At 34.3% G+C, this 12,178-nt stretch overlaps 1 protein-coding gene and 1 non-coding gene across 2 annotated transcripts in view; one reads left to right on the forward strand and one right to left on the reverse strand.

Annotated features, from left to right (window-relative positions):
• LOC142342916 (chloride channel protein C-like) overlaps positions 1–12,178 on the reverse strand; it is a 200,357-nt gene that overhangs the window by 72,721 nt on the left and 115,458 nt on the right. Inside the window, exons 11-13 of the mRNA XM_075394591.1 lie at positions 9,701–9,895; positions 9,102–9,187; positions 8,344–8,373 (exon numbers count right to left, since the gene is read on the reverse strand). Of these exons, the coding sequence (XP_075250706.1) occupies positions 8,344–8,373; positions 9,102–9,187; positions 9,701–9,895 (311 nt within the window). The remainder of the gene's footprint in view (positions 1–8,343; positions 8,374–9,101; positions 9,188–9,700; positions 9,896–12,178) is intronic.
• On the forward strand, positions 6,330–6,401 carry Trnam-cau (transfer RNA methionine (anticodon CAU)). Its single transcript has one exon. It is a non-coding gene; the product is annotated as a tRNA-Met (tRNA).

Raw genomic sequence — 12,178 nt, forward strand, 5'->3', positions numbered from 1 at the left:
TTTTGAATTTATTCTCCTTTTTTATGCTTTCTGTTATTAATTCCTGTGAAGAGACAGTGTTTTGGCTGTCGCTGTTGTTTGTTTCTTTTTTATGTTTAGAAGCTTATCTCATTTTTTTATTTATTTACATCACAATTCAGTTGAAACATTTTCTCTATCGTCTCAATGATTACGTTTAAATGACTGAGCATACAGATAAAGGATTAAATTTGGGTAATTTTGTCTTTGATGATAATAATCAGGAACGACAATCATGGAAATGTTTTGGACAGACTTGTAATAGGTCTCTAGTCGTTTTTCTGTCCCAATTTTTTGTTATACTCGTAATTCTGGTCTGTTGTATAGTACGAATAACATTGGCTACAACGTGTGAAGAAACAACAGTTTGGATTGCAATCCTTTCTAGTACAGTTGGTTATATTTTACCTTCACCTAAATTATGAACAAGATAATTTCCACAAAAGAACGAATTTTTATTTCATTGGTTGGTCCAAGCGGATCTGGGAAATCTCATCTTATACATGAATGGTTAACAATTGGAACTTTTCAACCAGAGTTCGACAAAATTTACTACTTCTATCAACATTATCAATCTCTTTATGGTTTAATGTCTAAAGATGTTAAAAATATTGAGTTCATAGAAGGAGTTGACTTTGAGTTTATTCAAAACCTCCCAAATAACGGAACAAAGTATCTGTTAATTTTTGACGACTCTTGTGAGGAGATTTCCAGCTCTAAAGATTTCGTTAAAATTGCAACAGCTGGAAGACATAAAGGACTCAGCACAATATACATCAAACACAATTTATTTCATCAGAGTAGATTAGGAAGAGATATAGAGTTACAAAATACTCATATCGTCTTGTTCAAATCTCCTAGAGATGTACTGCAAATAAACACTCTGAGCCAACAGTTGGGATTAGGTTCACAATTAAAAGATTGGTATACCAAAGCAACTTCTATTCCTTATGGTCATTTACTTATTGATTTAACTCCCAAAACAGTCGACTCTCTTCGATTTTGTACAAATAGTGGATCGATTCCTTCAATTTTTTTCCTTCCACAACATAAACAGCAGACCACATTTTTGAGTGATGAGCACACAACATCTCTCTACTCTGACAACGTTCCAAAGTTATTCCCGGAACTTCAAAAGAACTTACCTAAAAAATTGTCCGAAAGAATTTATTCAGTTCCTAAACGAGTGCATCGTAAACATGCTCAGAGGAGAACTGCAAGATATTCAAAAACGAGACGTAAAAAAGTATCAAGACGAAATTCATCAGCTTATTCTAAAAAGAACTGGAATAAATAAAAGGAGAGCAATTTTAAGTTCAAGGAAAGGAATAGAACTTATATCAATTCTAACTCCGTCTATCATTAACCGTCTTTCTTGAAATGGAACAGTTTGTTTTGATTCCTCAACAGCTTTACGAACAAAAATTCAAATTACATGTGTATAAATTGGACGAGAGTGAGGAAAAAGTTAACTTCGTTCCACAAAATTTAGATTCTCTTCACAAGGACATCACCACTAACACAAAATCATTCAAAAACGAGTCAGTTGTAGATCAAATACTCAAATGTCCTCGAATCAAGCTGTCCCTCAGTGACTCCATTTTACTGGATGGAAGAGATACAAATGTAGCATTTACCGATTTTATTTACGCATTGAAGAGAAAAATATTGCATTTCCTGATATATATTACACAATACTTGATGCTACAGGGATAAGTCCGAGCAAAATTGTAAACAAGGATGCCAAAAGCAAAGACAGAGGGAGTTGGATCCCTTTCAAAATCTGAAAAAGCGAAACTTCAACGATTATACAAAGAAGGAAAAGCTGCATTTGGATCGGTTAGAAATCTTCAAAAAGCGAGCGGTTTATCAAGAGGCAAGGTTATTTCCTTTCTCCACACTAAAAATTCCTATACAAAATACCGTCAAGCAAATCGACATTTTAGACGATTACCTGCATTTGCAAAGCGGATAAATGAAATTTGGTGTCATGATTTAGCTTTTATGGACAAATTGTCAGAGTTTAATAACGGAGTAAAGTATCTATTAATCTGCGTTGATGTATTTTCTCGTTTTGTCCGTGTTCAACCAATGAAATCAAAGTATTCTACAGATGCTGTAGCAGCTTTCAAAAAAATGCTACGAAAAAACAACATCCCACAAAAAGTATGGGTTGATCAAGGAACAGAGTTTGGTGGCGAATTTCGGAAATTTTGTGGAGAAAAGAAAATTAAAATTTATTCAACGAGAAGTGAAACAAAAGCTGCCGTAGCTGAGAGAGCTATCAGATCTTTGAAAAACATTATTTATCGCTTCATGGAAGAAAACGGGCATAAGTACCTTGTAAAAATGTGATCTTTCCTAAATACAATGAATAGTAGAGTAAATAGATCTACAGGTAAAGCTCCAAAAGAGGTAAAAAACAAAGACTTTTTATCAATTTTTTACAAAAATCCGATCAGACAATACAAAAAACCTCGGTTTAAAGTAGGGGATAAAGTACGAATTTCGAAATACGATATTCCTTTTAGAAAAGGATACAAGTCACAGTTCACGAGTGAAATCTTTTAAATTGTTAAGATTGCTACGTACAAACCTCCAACATACAACCTCAAGGGAGAGCAGGGTGATGAAATACTAGGAAAATTTTATGAACAAGAGCTCTCAAAGTGTATCATTTAGTGATGAACTCTTTTACGGTAGAGCTGGTTTCCAACGCATCCTTTGATTGTTATCCAAATAATACATTGAGTTCTTTTACCAATTTCCTTCCCGAACAGATTAACCTTGAAGGAGAATGGGAGGTGGCAATAACCGAACTATCATATCCATCTTTGTACCAGAATATTACAGATGGAAAATTTTTCTATCTAGATGCTGCAACTCCAGATACAAAACCTTCCGATTATTATACAATTGATGCAGGACTATATCCATCAATATCTGATATTGTGAACGAAATGAACAAACAAATTCAGGAAAGAGAAAAGTATGAGAAAACCCCAATCAAATTAAAAGTCAACAGAATTACACAGCGAATATCCCTAAGCCTTCCTAATGAAAACTCGTTACTAGTTATCTTCAGTACTGATCTCTGTCACGTATTTGGGTGTGAGGAAGCTGTTTACGGAATGGGTGTTTTTATGAGTGGTGCTGGACCACATTTTCCTAAATTTCCCTATGATATTGTTCGAATTCATACTCTCATGATATACAGCGATATTGTTGAATACAATATTGTAGGTGATACAAAAGCCGCGCTTTTGAGATGTATTCCGTTTATTTCTATATTAAGAATGGAGACATAATATCTACTGGACAATATATGAATTATCAAAACTTCTCAAATCTACAATTTAAAAAAATTCTTAAAAATTCTTTCCACAGCATTAAACTTGAGCTCCGCGACTCATACGGTGAAAAAGTTCCCTTCAATTCAGTAGGTGTAACAAGAGCTGTATTGATGTTCAGAAGAGCTTCAGACAATCATTTTTAAAATTAAGTTTACAAAAAATGGTTGCAGACAGTGATTTACCGTATTTTCGTGGTTATTCAAGACAAAAGGGAAGAGGATTTGGAGCTTTAGCACAAACAATTGGGAGAACTGCAATTCCTTTTTTGAGACGATATGTTGTACCAGCAGCTAAAAGAGTTGGTGCTGACTTGATTGAATTAGCTGCGCCAGAAATCGGAAATGTATTAGCTGGAAGGAAAAAGTTCAAATCTGCAGCCACAGATGTTGGAAAGAAAACTTTACGTAAACAACTAGGAGGAGGAAAACCTAGAAAACGACGTATTATTCGAAAACGCTCGCCAAAAATCAGTCGACGTCGTCGAACTAGGAGGGATATTTTTACCAAACTAAAATGAATACCAGATCAACAATTGACAGTAATTTCCGTTATGGACACTTTACAAATTCTTGCTTGGAGATTTTTGACAAAATTCCGGTTTTGGAACCAATTGAATCATCCCATATTCAAGAAGTTTATCCCAGCACTTCATTGGATGAAAGCAGCATTGAATTTGAATTTGAAACAGATAGAAGTATTTATCTCGATATGAGAGATATTCATTTACAAATTAAAGTTGGATTACAAAAGGGAAGATTATTTGACGATTTCATGAAAAAAGAGGAGCATGGAAAACCAGATATGGGTATGACTTTCACTGATGATGATTTACAATATTTGACTCATGTCGACAACTTTTCTCCAACTGCGAAGTGTATTTAAACAATCAACAAGTGTACAACTCTAACGGAATCTATGGCCACAAAGCTCTGGTATCCAATGAATTCAATGCTTCTACAATGAATAATGAAGGAATTTTGGCTTGTCATGGATACGAATTTGAGAAAGATCCTAGTGATTATGAAAAAAGTCCGTTCATAGATAGGGAAGAAGAGCTTTTGTTGAAAGATGGGGTTACCTTATATGGTAAACTTGCAATCGACTTATTTCAATGTGAAAAATTATTACTTCCAAATACAAAAATTAGACTCAAATTGATTCGAGCGAGACCAAATTTTTACATGATTTCCTACAATCCACATGTTTCCCTTAGAGTTCTTGACTGTTCACTTTTTACGAGACGTGTTGTCGTTAATGAGGTCTATCACCAGACAATCAAGTATCAACTAACACATCAACCAGCTTGCTATAATTTTATGGAGACAATTGCGCGAACATTTATTATTCCTTCTGGACAAAATCAATTTATTCAGGAAAATGTTTTCAATAATGCCCCAATCAGACGAATTGCAATAGAAATGAACACTAATTCAGCATTCACCGGACATTTTCAAGAAAATCCTTTTCATTATCGAAAGTTTGGACTGCGGGAGCTGAGAATTGTTCGAGGGGGGAGAGCTGTTGTCTCAATTGATACAACCAACAATTGTAGAGCTTATGTTACAACAATGAAGGCAATGAACTTCAACGAAGAAATTCCTGCGTTACCGAATGATTTCTTCACGGATCATTATGTGCTTGTATTCGATCTCACATCACTCCAAGATGCTGGTGAAAATGTTCATTATCCTGAACTCAGTGGGGAAAGTCTTCGTTTAGAAATGTTCTTTGAACGTCCGCTAACCAATGTTACCGAGTTAATTGTTCTCGGAGAACGAATCTCAACAGTTAAAATTGATCAGTTTGGAACAGTTGCTAAGAATGTCTGAAGAACTCTGCATTAATCAAGATTTTTTAATTTTCTTCTCAATTTTTTATGGTTTTTATATTATTGCCTTCTGCGTTGGAACATTTGTTGGATATGTACTTTCATCGCCCAGTTGCAACCCTTTCCACACTATAATATCAAGATAGAGAATGGATGAAAATTGGGGTAGACCTACTCCAAACTTATATGTATACCTTATTTGTGCAGTATTCCTGGGACTTTTAATCATCATTATTATCTTTCATCCCGATGTTACAGGTAATAGTGAAGACAGAGTAAGTGAATCTACAGGAGATCTGATACGTAAAATTCCCCAATCTAAAGATTGTTGCTTTATTGAAAAGAACGAATCATTTCAACTTGATTGTAATGTGAGAAATCCCTGTTCAAACGGAGCTTGCGAATTGAAACAGAAGATTATTTGTCATGGATAATCAATCTCTTCAACAAATTATTGAACGCATTCCTGAGCTAAAATTCAAATACATTGGATCGTTTCCAGCAGATTTCATTCCAAATTTACCCAAATTCAGCTTTGCAATCATTAACACTGCTTCGAGTAAAGAAGTCGGTGAACATTGGATATTGATTGCTCGACTCAACAGAAGTTACTATTATGCGGATTCTCTGGCTCGATCAGTAACACATTACAAATTTTTAGGTAAAAAGTACCAAAAAATTATACATCAACCACTTCAGAAGATGCAAAATTTGTGTGGATTCTACGCAATTTTTGCAGCATTTCAACTATTTAAGTTTTTCCAAACCAACTTGAACAATATTCATGATGTACACGTGTTAAATTTTATAAGTAACTATATGTAGTAGTGTTCATTTTGGTATTTAGTAAGCTGAAGTTAATAAAGTCGATAGTATATGTTTCTCGTAACTGTTTCTCGTGAGTTTTCTAAACTTTTTTTTATCGAACTTTATTAACCACTCGGCTAAGTGTACCTTGATGTTCATTGAAATTTATACAATTTATTGTAAATGATTGAGTAATTTTGTATTTTGATGCTCATAATTTGTACTGTGTCTATCATTTTATACTATTTTAATTCATTTTTTTCTTTTATTTAACATCTTTTTTCAAATAATAAACAAAAAATAATGCATATATGCATGTAATTAGCAAGATGGCGCAGTGGGAGCGCGCTGGGCCCATAACCCAGAGGACGGTAGATCAAAACTACCTCTTGCTATCTTGACTTTTTCCAATTAATGAGCGCGCAAAAGACATTTGTTACACAATTGATTCAAACAATTAGGGGAACAATCTTTGCAATTGACCTAAAATTTGTAAACAAAAATTCAACATGTCACATAATTACCCCTCAGATAACTAGGGTAATTGAAAACCCCCACCAATTAATTTCACAATTTAATAACATAAAAGTTGTAAACAAAATTCAACCTGTCACATAATTACCCCTCACATAATTACAGCAATTAATTACCCACGCCGATTCTATTGTTCTCAAGTAAACACTTAATAACTACACAAACATTGATTTTTTCCCCTCAAAATTTCAGCCTATCAGGAGCGTCTCCGAACCTACCCCCCACATTTGCACCGACTATACTACTCTTAATACATGGCAGCGGCTATTACTAATCTTAATACATGTCGGCGGCTATTACTAATCTTAATACATGTCGGCGGCTATTACTAATCTCAATACATGTCGGCGGCTATTACTAATCTTAATACATGTCGGCGCATAATCTTAATACATGTCGCCGGCTATAACTAATCCTAATACATGGCGGCTATACCCAATCTTAATACATGGAGATTCTATTCCTAATCTTAATACATGGAGATTCTATTCCTAATCTTAATACATGCAACCTATACCTAATCTTAATACATTAAGACCGCTATACCTAATCTTAATACATGCTAATTCATTCCCTATCTTAATACGTTAGGGAGGACCCAAATCCCGAAAAATACGCTATACCCTATCTTAATACATGGGGGACCTCACCCCCCCCCCCCCCCGGGGAGTGTAGCTCACTATATTACTACTCAAATTGTTCTGATATTCACAAAAATTTAAACCACGATAACTCGCTCTAGAAAACGAAATTCAAAAAAGTCTTTTTAATTCCATATTCTGCGCTGGACGGGCTTTTTAATGATACCACTCACAACTCTGTACGATGAATATATCGATCATTCAAAATTGTCTGAACAAAAATAACCCATTTGAGTATATAGTTCCTCCCCCCTCAAGAGGGTCGGAACAATTAATTTTGCTTTCCATAAGTTTTCAAGTTTTACCTTAGAATGCCAGAGGTTTTTTATACCCCATCCGCTGCTGTTTTGTGTGTTCATCAGCAGTTTTACACAGTTCTTTTGACACAACTTTGACAAAATGGAAAACTAGACTTCTTTTTCTTTCTTAAACTATGTGTCGTTTTATCAGCCAGCTTTTGTTTTTCTTGTTGAGATTTACATTTTTCATATTTGCTTATTTTTCATAATTTCAAAAAAATCGTTATGTTTTTTGATATTTTGGTCCGTTTGTTCTATACATGAATGACCGACCAATCATGTAGAGTAATATCACGATTAAATACAGCTCTTGAATATTTCTTTGAAATTTCTTTACTTCTTGCTTTTGACCTGTTTTGAAAAGCTATAGTAAAATGTAATTGGTACAAAATTGATCAGCTCCGAGTACTGATTCAATAAAATGATTTTCGAATATTTGTTTTGTGGAAAAAGAGACAGTGATCAATCAGTAAACAATTTTTTACCGTTTGTCCACGTTGCTTTCATTTTGTTTATATAGTAATGTCCATTATGAAAATCATCCAGCAATTGTTAGCTTTTGTTACAGTGTTGAACAGCGTTGCGACTTTCAATGAAACCTATGTTTTTCAAGATTTTTTCAGTCGAAGAACAGGACAAGAAAAGTCATAAATACTCATAAAATAGCTTTAAAATATTTTTTATGATCGATTTTCCCACAGTTGAAATCTTATCATCGATTTTGAAACGCGCTTCATTGGCTGCCCCAAAAGCCTACCGTGATATGGTTGCGTTTAGAATGTTTATGCAATGATTACGTAATACTGATGAAACTATTACGTTACAGAGACGAAGCAGATTGTATAGCATTTCATGTTACTCACGATGTGTTCATGATAGAAGGGCTGCCCCTGCTGCAAATAAGATCACTAGAAGTCAAAGGGTCGATTTTAAGCTAGATAGAGGACACAGTGATATCAAATACAGAACAATTTTCTTTCCACTTGGCGGCAAAAATTATTAAGTTTTTATTAGCCTGAGTGAATAAGTTAAATTAATGCGTGCTTCTGATTTTAAAATGATTTATTACATGGGATTGGCCAATGAAAAGATGCCACTACAAAAGGTGGAAACTATCAGTAACAGATTGCAACATTCTACCCGGTGAAAGGAAAAGGTTCCGGACGATATGATATCACCTTTATCGTTATGATGACAAATTAAGTTCTGAAGCTTTGAAGCTTGCCAATATGTTAGCAAGTTGGAGGAATATAGAAGTAGCGAAAGAATGATATATGATGTTATTTATGGACGGAAACTGTAAAGGATATTCTTGAGAAGCTGGGTTCAAGTCTCATTGCTGATAATGATCACGACCATCATCATAATATTGAATGTGATGATCCCCAGTGATCCTAAAATTTTTAATCAAGTAAGATCTTCAAAAATTTCTTCAAAAAAAGATTGAAAAATTTTTTATCAGAAGTTTTCAGATTGAGTCGCCTGACTGCGTTGTAAGAACTTTGTTCTTATCTGTTCTTGCAAGATAGAAATTCCGGAATCAGTGGGGATGATAATGAAATGTGATCAAAGTGAGGAGAGGGGGAGGAGGGGAGTGGGGGGACTGGAGGGGGTATCTTACCCGTCGTCTTCTAGATTCTGATAGCAAGTGAGTTTTGTACAGCTGAAGAAGAGAGGCAAGAACACAGCCACTGTGCACGTTATTATCTAAACAACACACCTCTAATTCATCACAACAAAAATAATATTTCCCCCATTTGAGTCTCGTAAACAATCTTTTCCTTACCAATAGTTGAAACAGTTATACACGCTTTGATTTCAAAAATTTCCGTACTTTGTTATTAGGAAGAATTGTCTGATATAAAAATCAAAGACGCTGTATAGCCATTAAACGCATTCTGTCCAAATCTCTCAAAAAAGAACGATGCATCCCGTCACTCTTTGCCTGTTAAAAGTTCCAAAAGAAACTAAGTTTCAACTTTCTTTAAGTTGACTAAAAGTTTAATGAAATCGAGTAATACTTTTAAAATGGAAAAACATTTGTTAACTTGTTTAATTGAAAAAAAAATTATTCATTCTATTTAAAATACTTTATACTTTGTGAAGGTCTTAAATACCAAACGCATATCTATAAACAAATTACTTGGGATGATGAGTCTAAATAACGATGAAAAGGCAGCAATGACTAACTGGGAAGTACAAATAAGGAAGAGAACTTACGAGTATAATGCATGGCTCAACCATCCTGAGGAACTTTTTGGCCCACTCGGACTGTTGCCTGAAGATGAACTTGCGCCTGAGTCGGATGATCTTGAGGTGGAGAAGGTTGAACCCAGCCCCCAACACTCCCCCGATCAGACCCAGCAGCACTGTCGGGATGAACAGCAGAATGTTCACCGCTATCGCCTTGTTGATCTAATTAACAGCACAAGTACAAAAAATGTTTTGAGCAAATAAAAACAACAAGAGAGGTAGCGCCAATCTGCGAAGAAACGGGGAGGAATTCTGTCTGAAAAAAGACATTTTGTAAAAAGTGCAAAATCCAAAGTATATATATATATATATATATATATATATATATGAAAAATATCAGTTGAGTTACATGAAGGAGAATAATGGCGCCAACTCCGAGAAAAAATCTCAGCCAAGTCAATAATTTTGCACTACGTATTCTCCTGGGTTTGTCAAAACCATTGAAGAAGAAATTTTTACCTTTCTCTGCATTTATCAACCAATATAAAAATGAAATCGCTCTCTTAGTTTAGCAGATTTATATTTTTGAAGATAGAAAATTCTGGCACTTTGAGCATCTGCTTCGAAGATTTGACGAATAGAACATCAAAACAGCTAAAAAATTTGGATCTGCGCTCGAATTCCAATCATACATAAAAAATGAAAACAAGTCAAAATGTTTCTGCGCAAAAAAAACATGAAGTATGAGTTGGTAACAAAATTACTTCCATCTATGTCTTCATTTTCCTTGTATCTTATTCTTTAAATCAGTTCAAAATCTGCAACTAATTATTTATTTAAAAATATAAATTTAAAAATACTTAAAAGCTATCGGTTGTAAAACAGTCATCCTAGCAGCAGTCATTTTAAAAAAAAATTGACGTTTAAAAGTATATCAATAACTTTTACAATTTAACTCAAAAGCGGCTTTTGAATTGGATAGCAAATGTAACAGTAGAGTGTCCCCTGATCAAAATTGAATCGAGAATTGAAGACATTAGATGAGAATGGCAGCCTCGAAATAAAAATCAAGGAAAGAACAAAAAAATGGGCCTCCGAAATAAGTGCACATTTTTGTTGCACTTGTATTGAAAACTAAATTAATTTTAATTGCAATGCCGACCACTATTGATTAAAAAAAGTTAGTAATGAGCATCTGTAAAATTTTCAAAATTCAGTATCACCTTCCCATTTGTCAATAATATCATTGAAAGATCGTTCATAACAGATTTTTTTCCCTAAATTTTACACTCCAGCATGATTTTTCTAGGATTTGACAAAAAGGATTGAGAATTGTCAAAAAAAGGTCGACTTTACACATAAGTTTAAACAAAGGATCAATTGAGTTCACTTTTTCTGAGTGAAACCTTGGGATTTCTTTGGGATTTTCCTAATTTCTTGACAATTTTTTTTAAATTATGTTTCAAGCGATTAAAATAAAAATAAACCTAAACGCAATTTTGGAACAAATGAAGATAAATTCTTGCCTAAAACTAAAACCCTTACAACATACCAATCACCGTCCACCTAATAATGCGTAGGAACAATTAGGTCGCACAAAGAGCAAAATATAAGCATTTTTGTTGACAAGCTTTTTTAAACATTCAATTCTTTGAAACATTTATTTTCATTCAAAATATAAATAGATGACGCTCAGCTCACCTAAAGATAAGACATTTAATCAGTTCTTGCACTGATAATTTTAAAAAACTAACGGCAATAATTCTGTCATGAAAACTACATTTGCTGCCGTGTTATCCACAACAACTCCCATTAATAGTTTCTATGTCTGAAAGATGTTAGATGTTGGGGGTATAAACAGTCGCAATTACTATGAAAAGGGACAAATTTCAGAATAGAACCAGCATCCCATACTAGCAAGCCTAGAATCCTTTTCAAAACAGCAACTGGTCTTAAGCTCTCAAACTCGGGTATCTTTTAGGCTCATTCTCAAGTTTTTTCTTGCTTCTCAAGGCTTCTATACTTTGACCAAATATACGTTGAAAAAGTAGAGCTTGTTGTCGCGCTATTTCAAACTTGACTTAAGCACTTTTTTATTTAGGTTGTTCTTCTTCAAACTTCAAATACTCCCCAATAAATTGAGCATTGTCTTTTTCACCCTCTCTAACAATCTTGTCTGTCTTTTGCGGTTGAACTCAGAGGCTAGGGCCTGGGCCAATGACCTGTTGGGTGGTCGAAACAAGCGCAATTACTCTGAAATTGGACTTTTACTGGAATCGAACCAGCATCTCTTAGTTGTGTGCTACCAATTACACCAACTGGTCTTCAGCTCAAAAGAAAAAGAATCAACGTAGTAACGAGCTAGTAGTAGATTAAATAAAATACTATCAACATCTTGATGGTACATAGCGCAATTACAGTCATAAATGATATTAAAGCAAATCTTCTCGTCCTATTGATTCTGTGCCAACACCATTATAGTGAGAGTAAAATTTGGGACCTTCG

The sequence above is a fragment of the Convolutriloba macropyga genome, chromosome 7 (genome assembly GCF_964194025.1).
Source record: "Convolutriloba macropyga chromosome 7, txConMacr16.3, whole genome shotgun sequence".
Taxonomy (NCBI): domain Eukaryota; kingdom Metazoa; phylum Xenacoelomorpha; order Acoela; family Convolutidae; genus Convolutriloba; species Convolutriloba macropyga.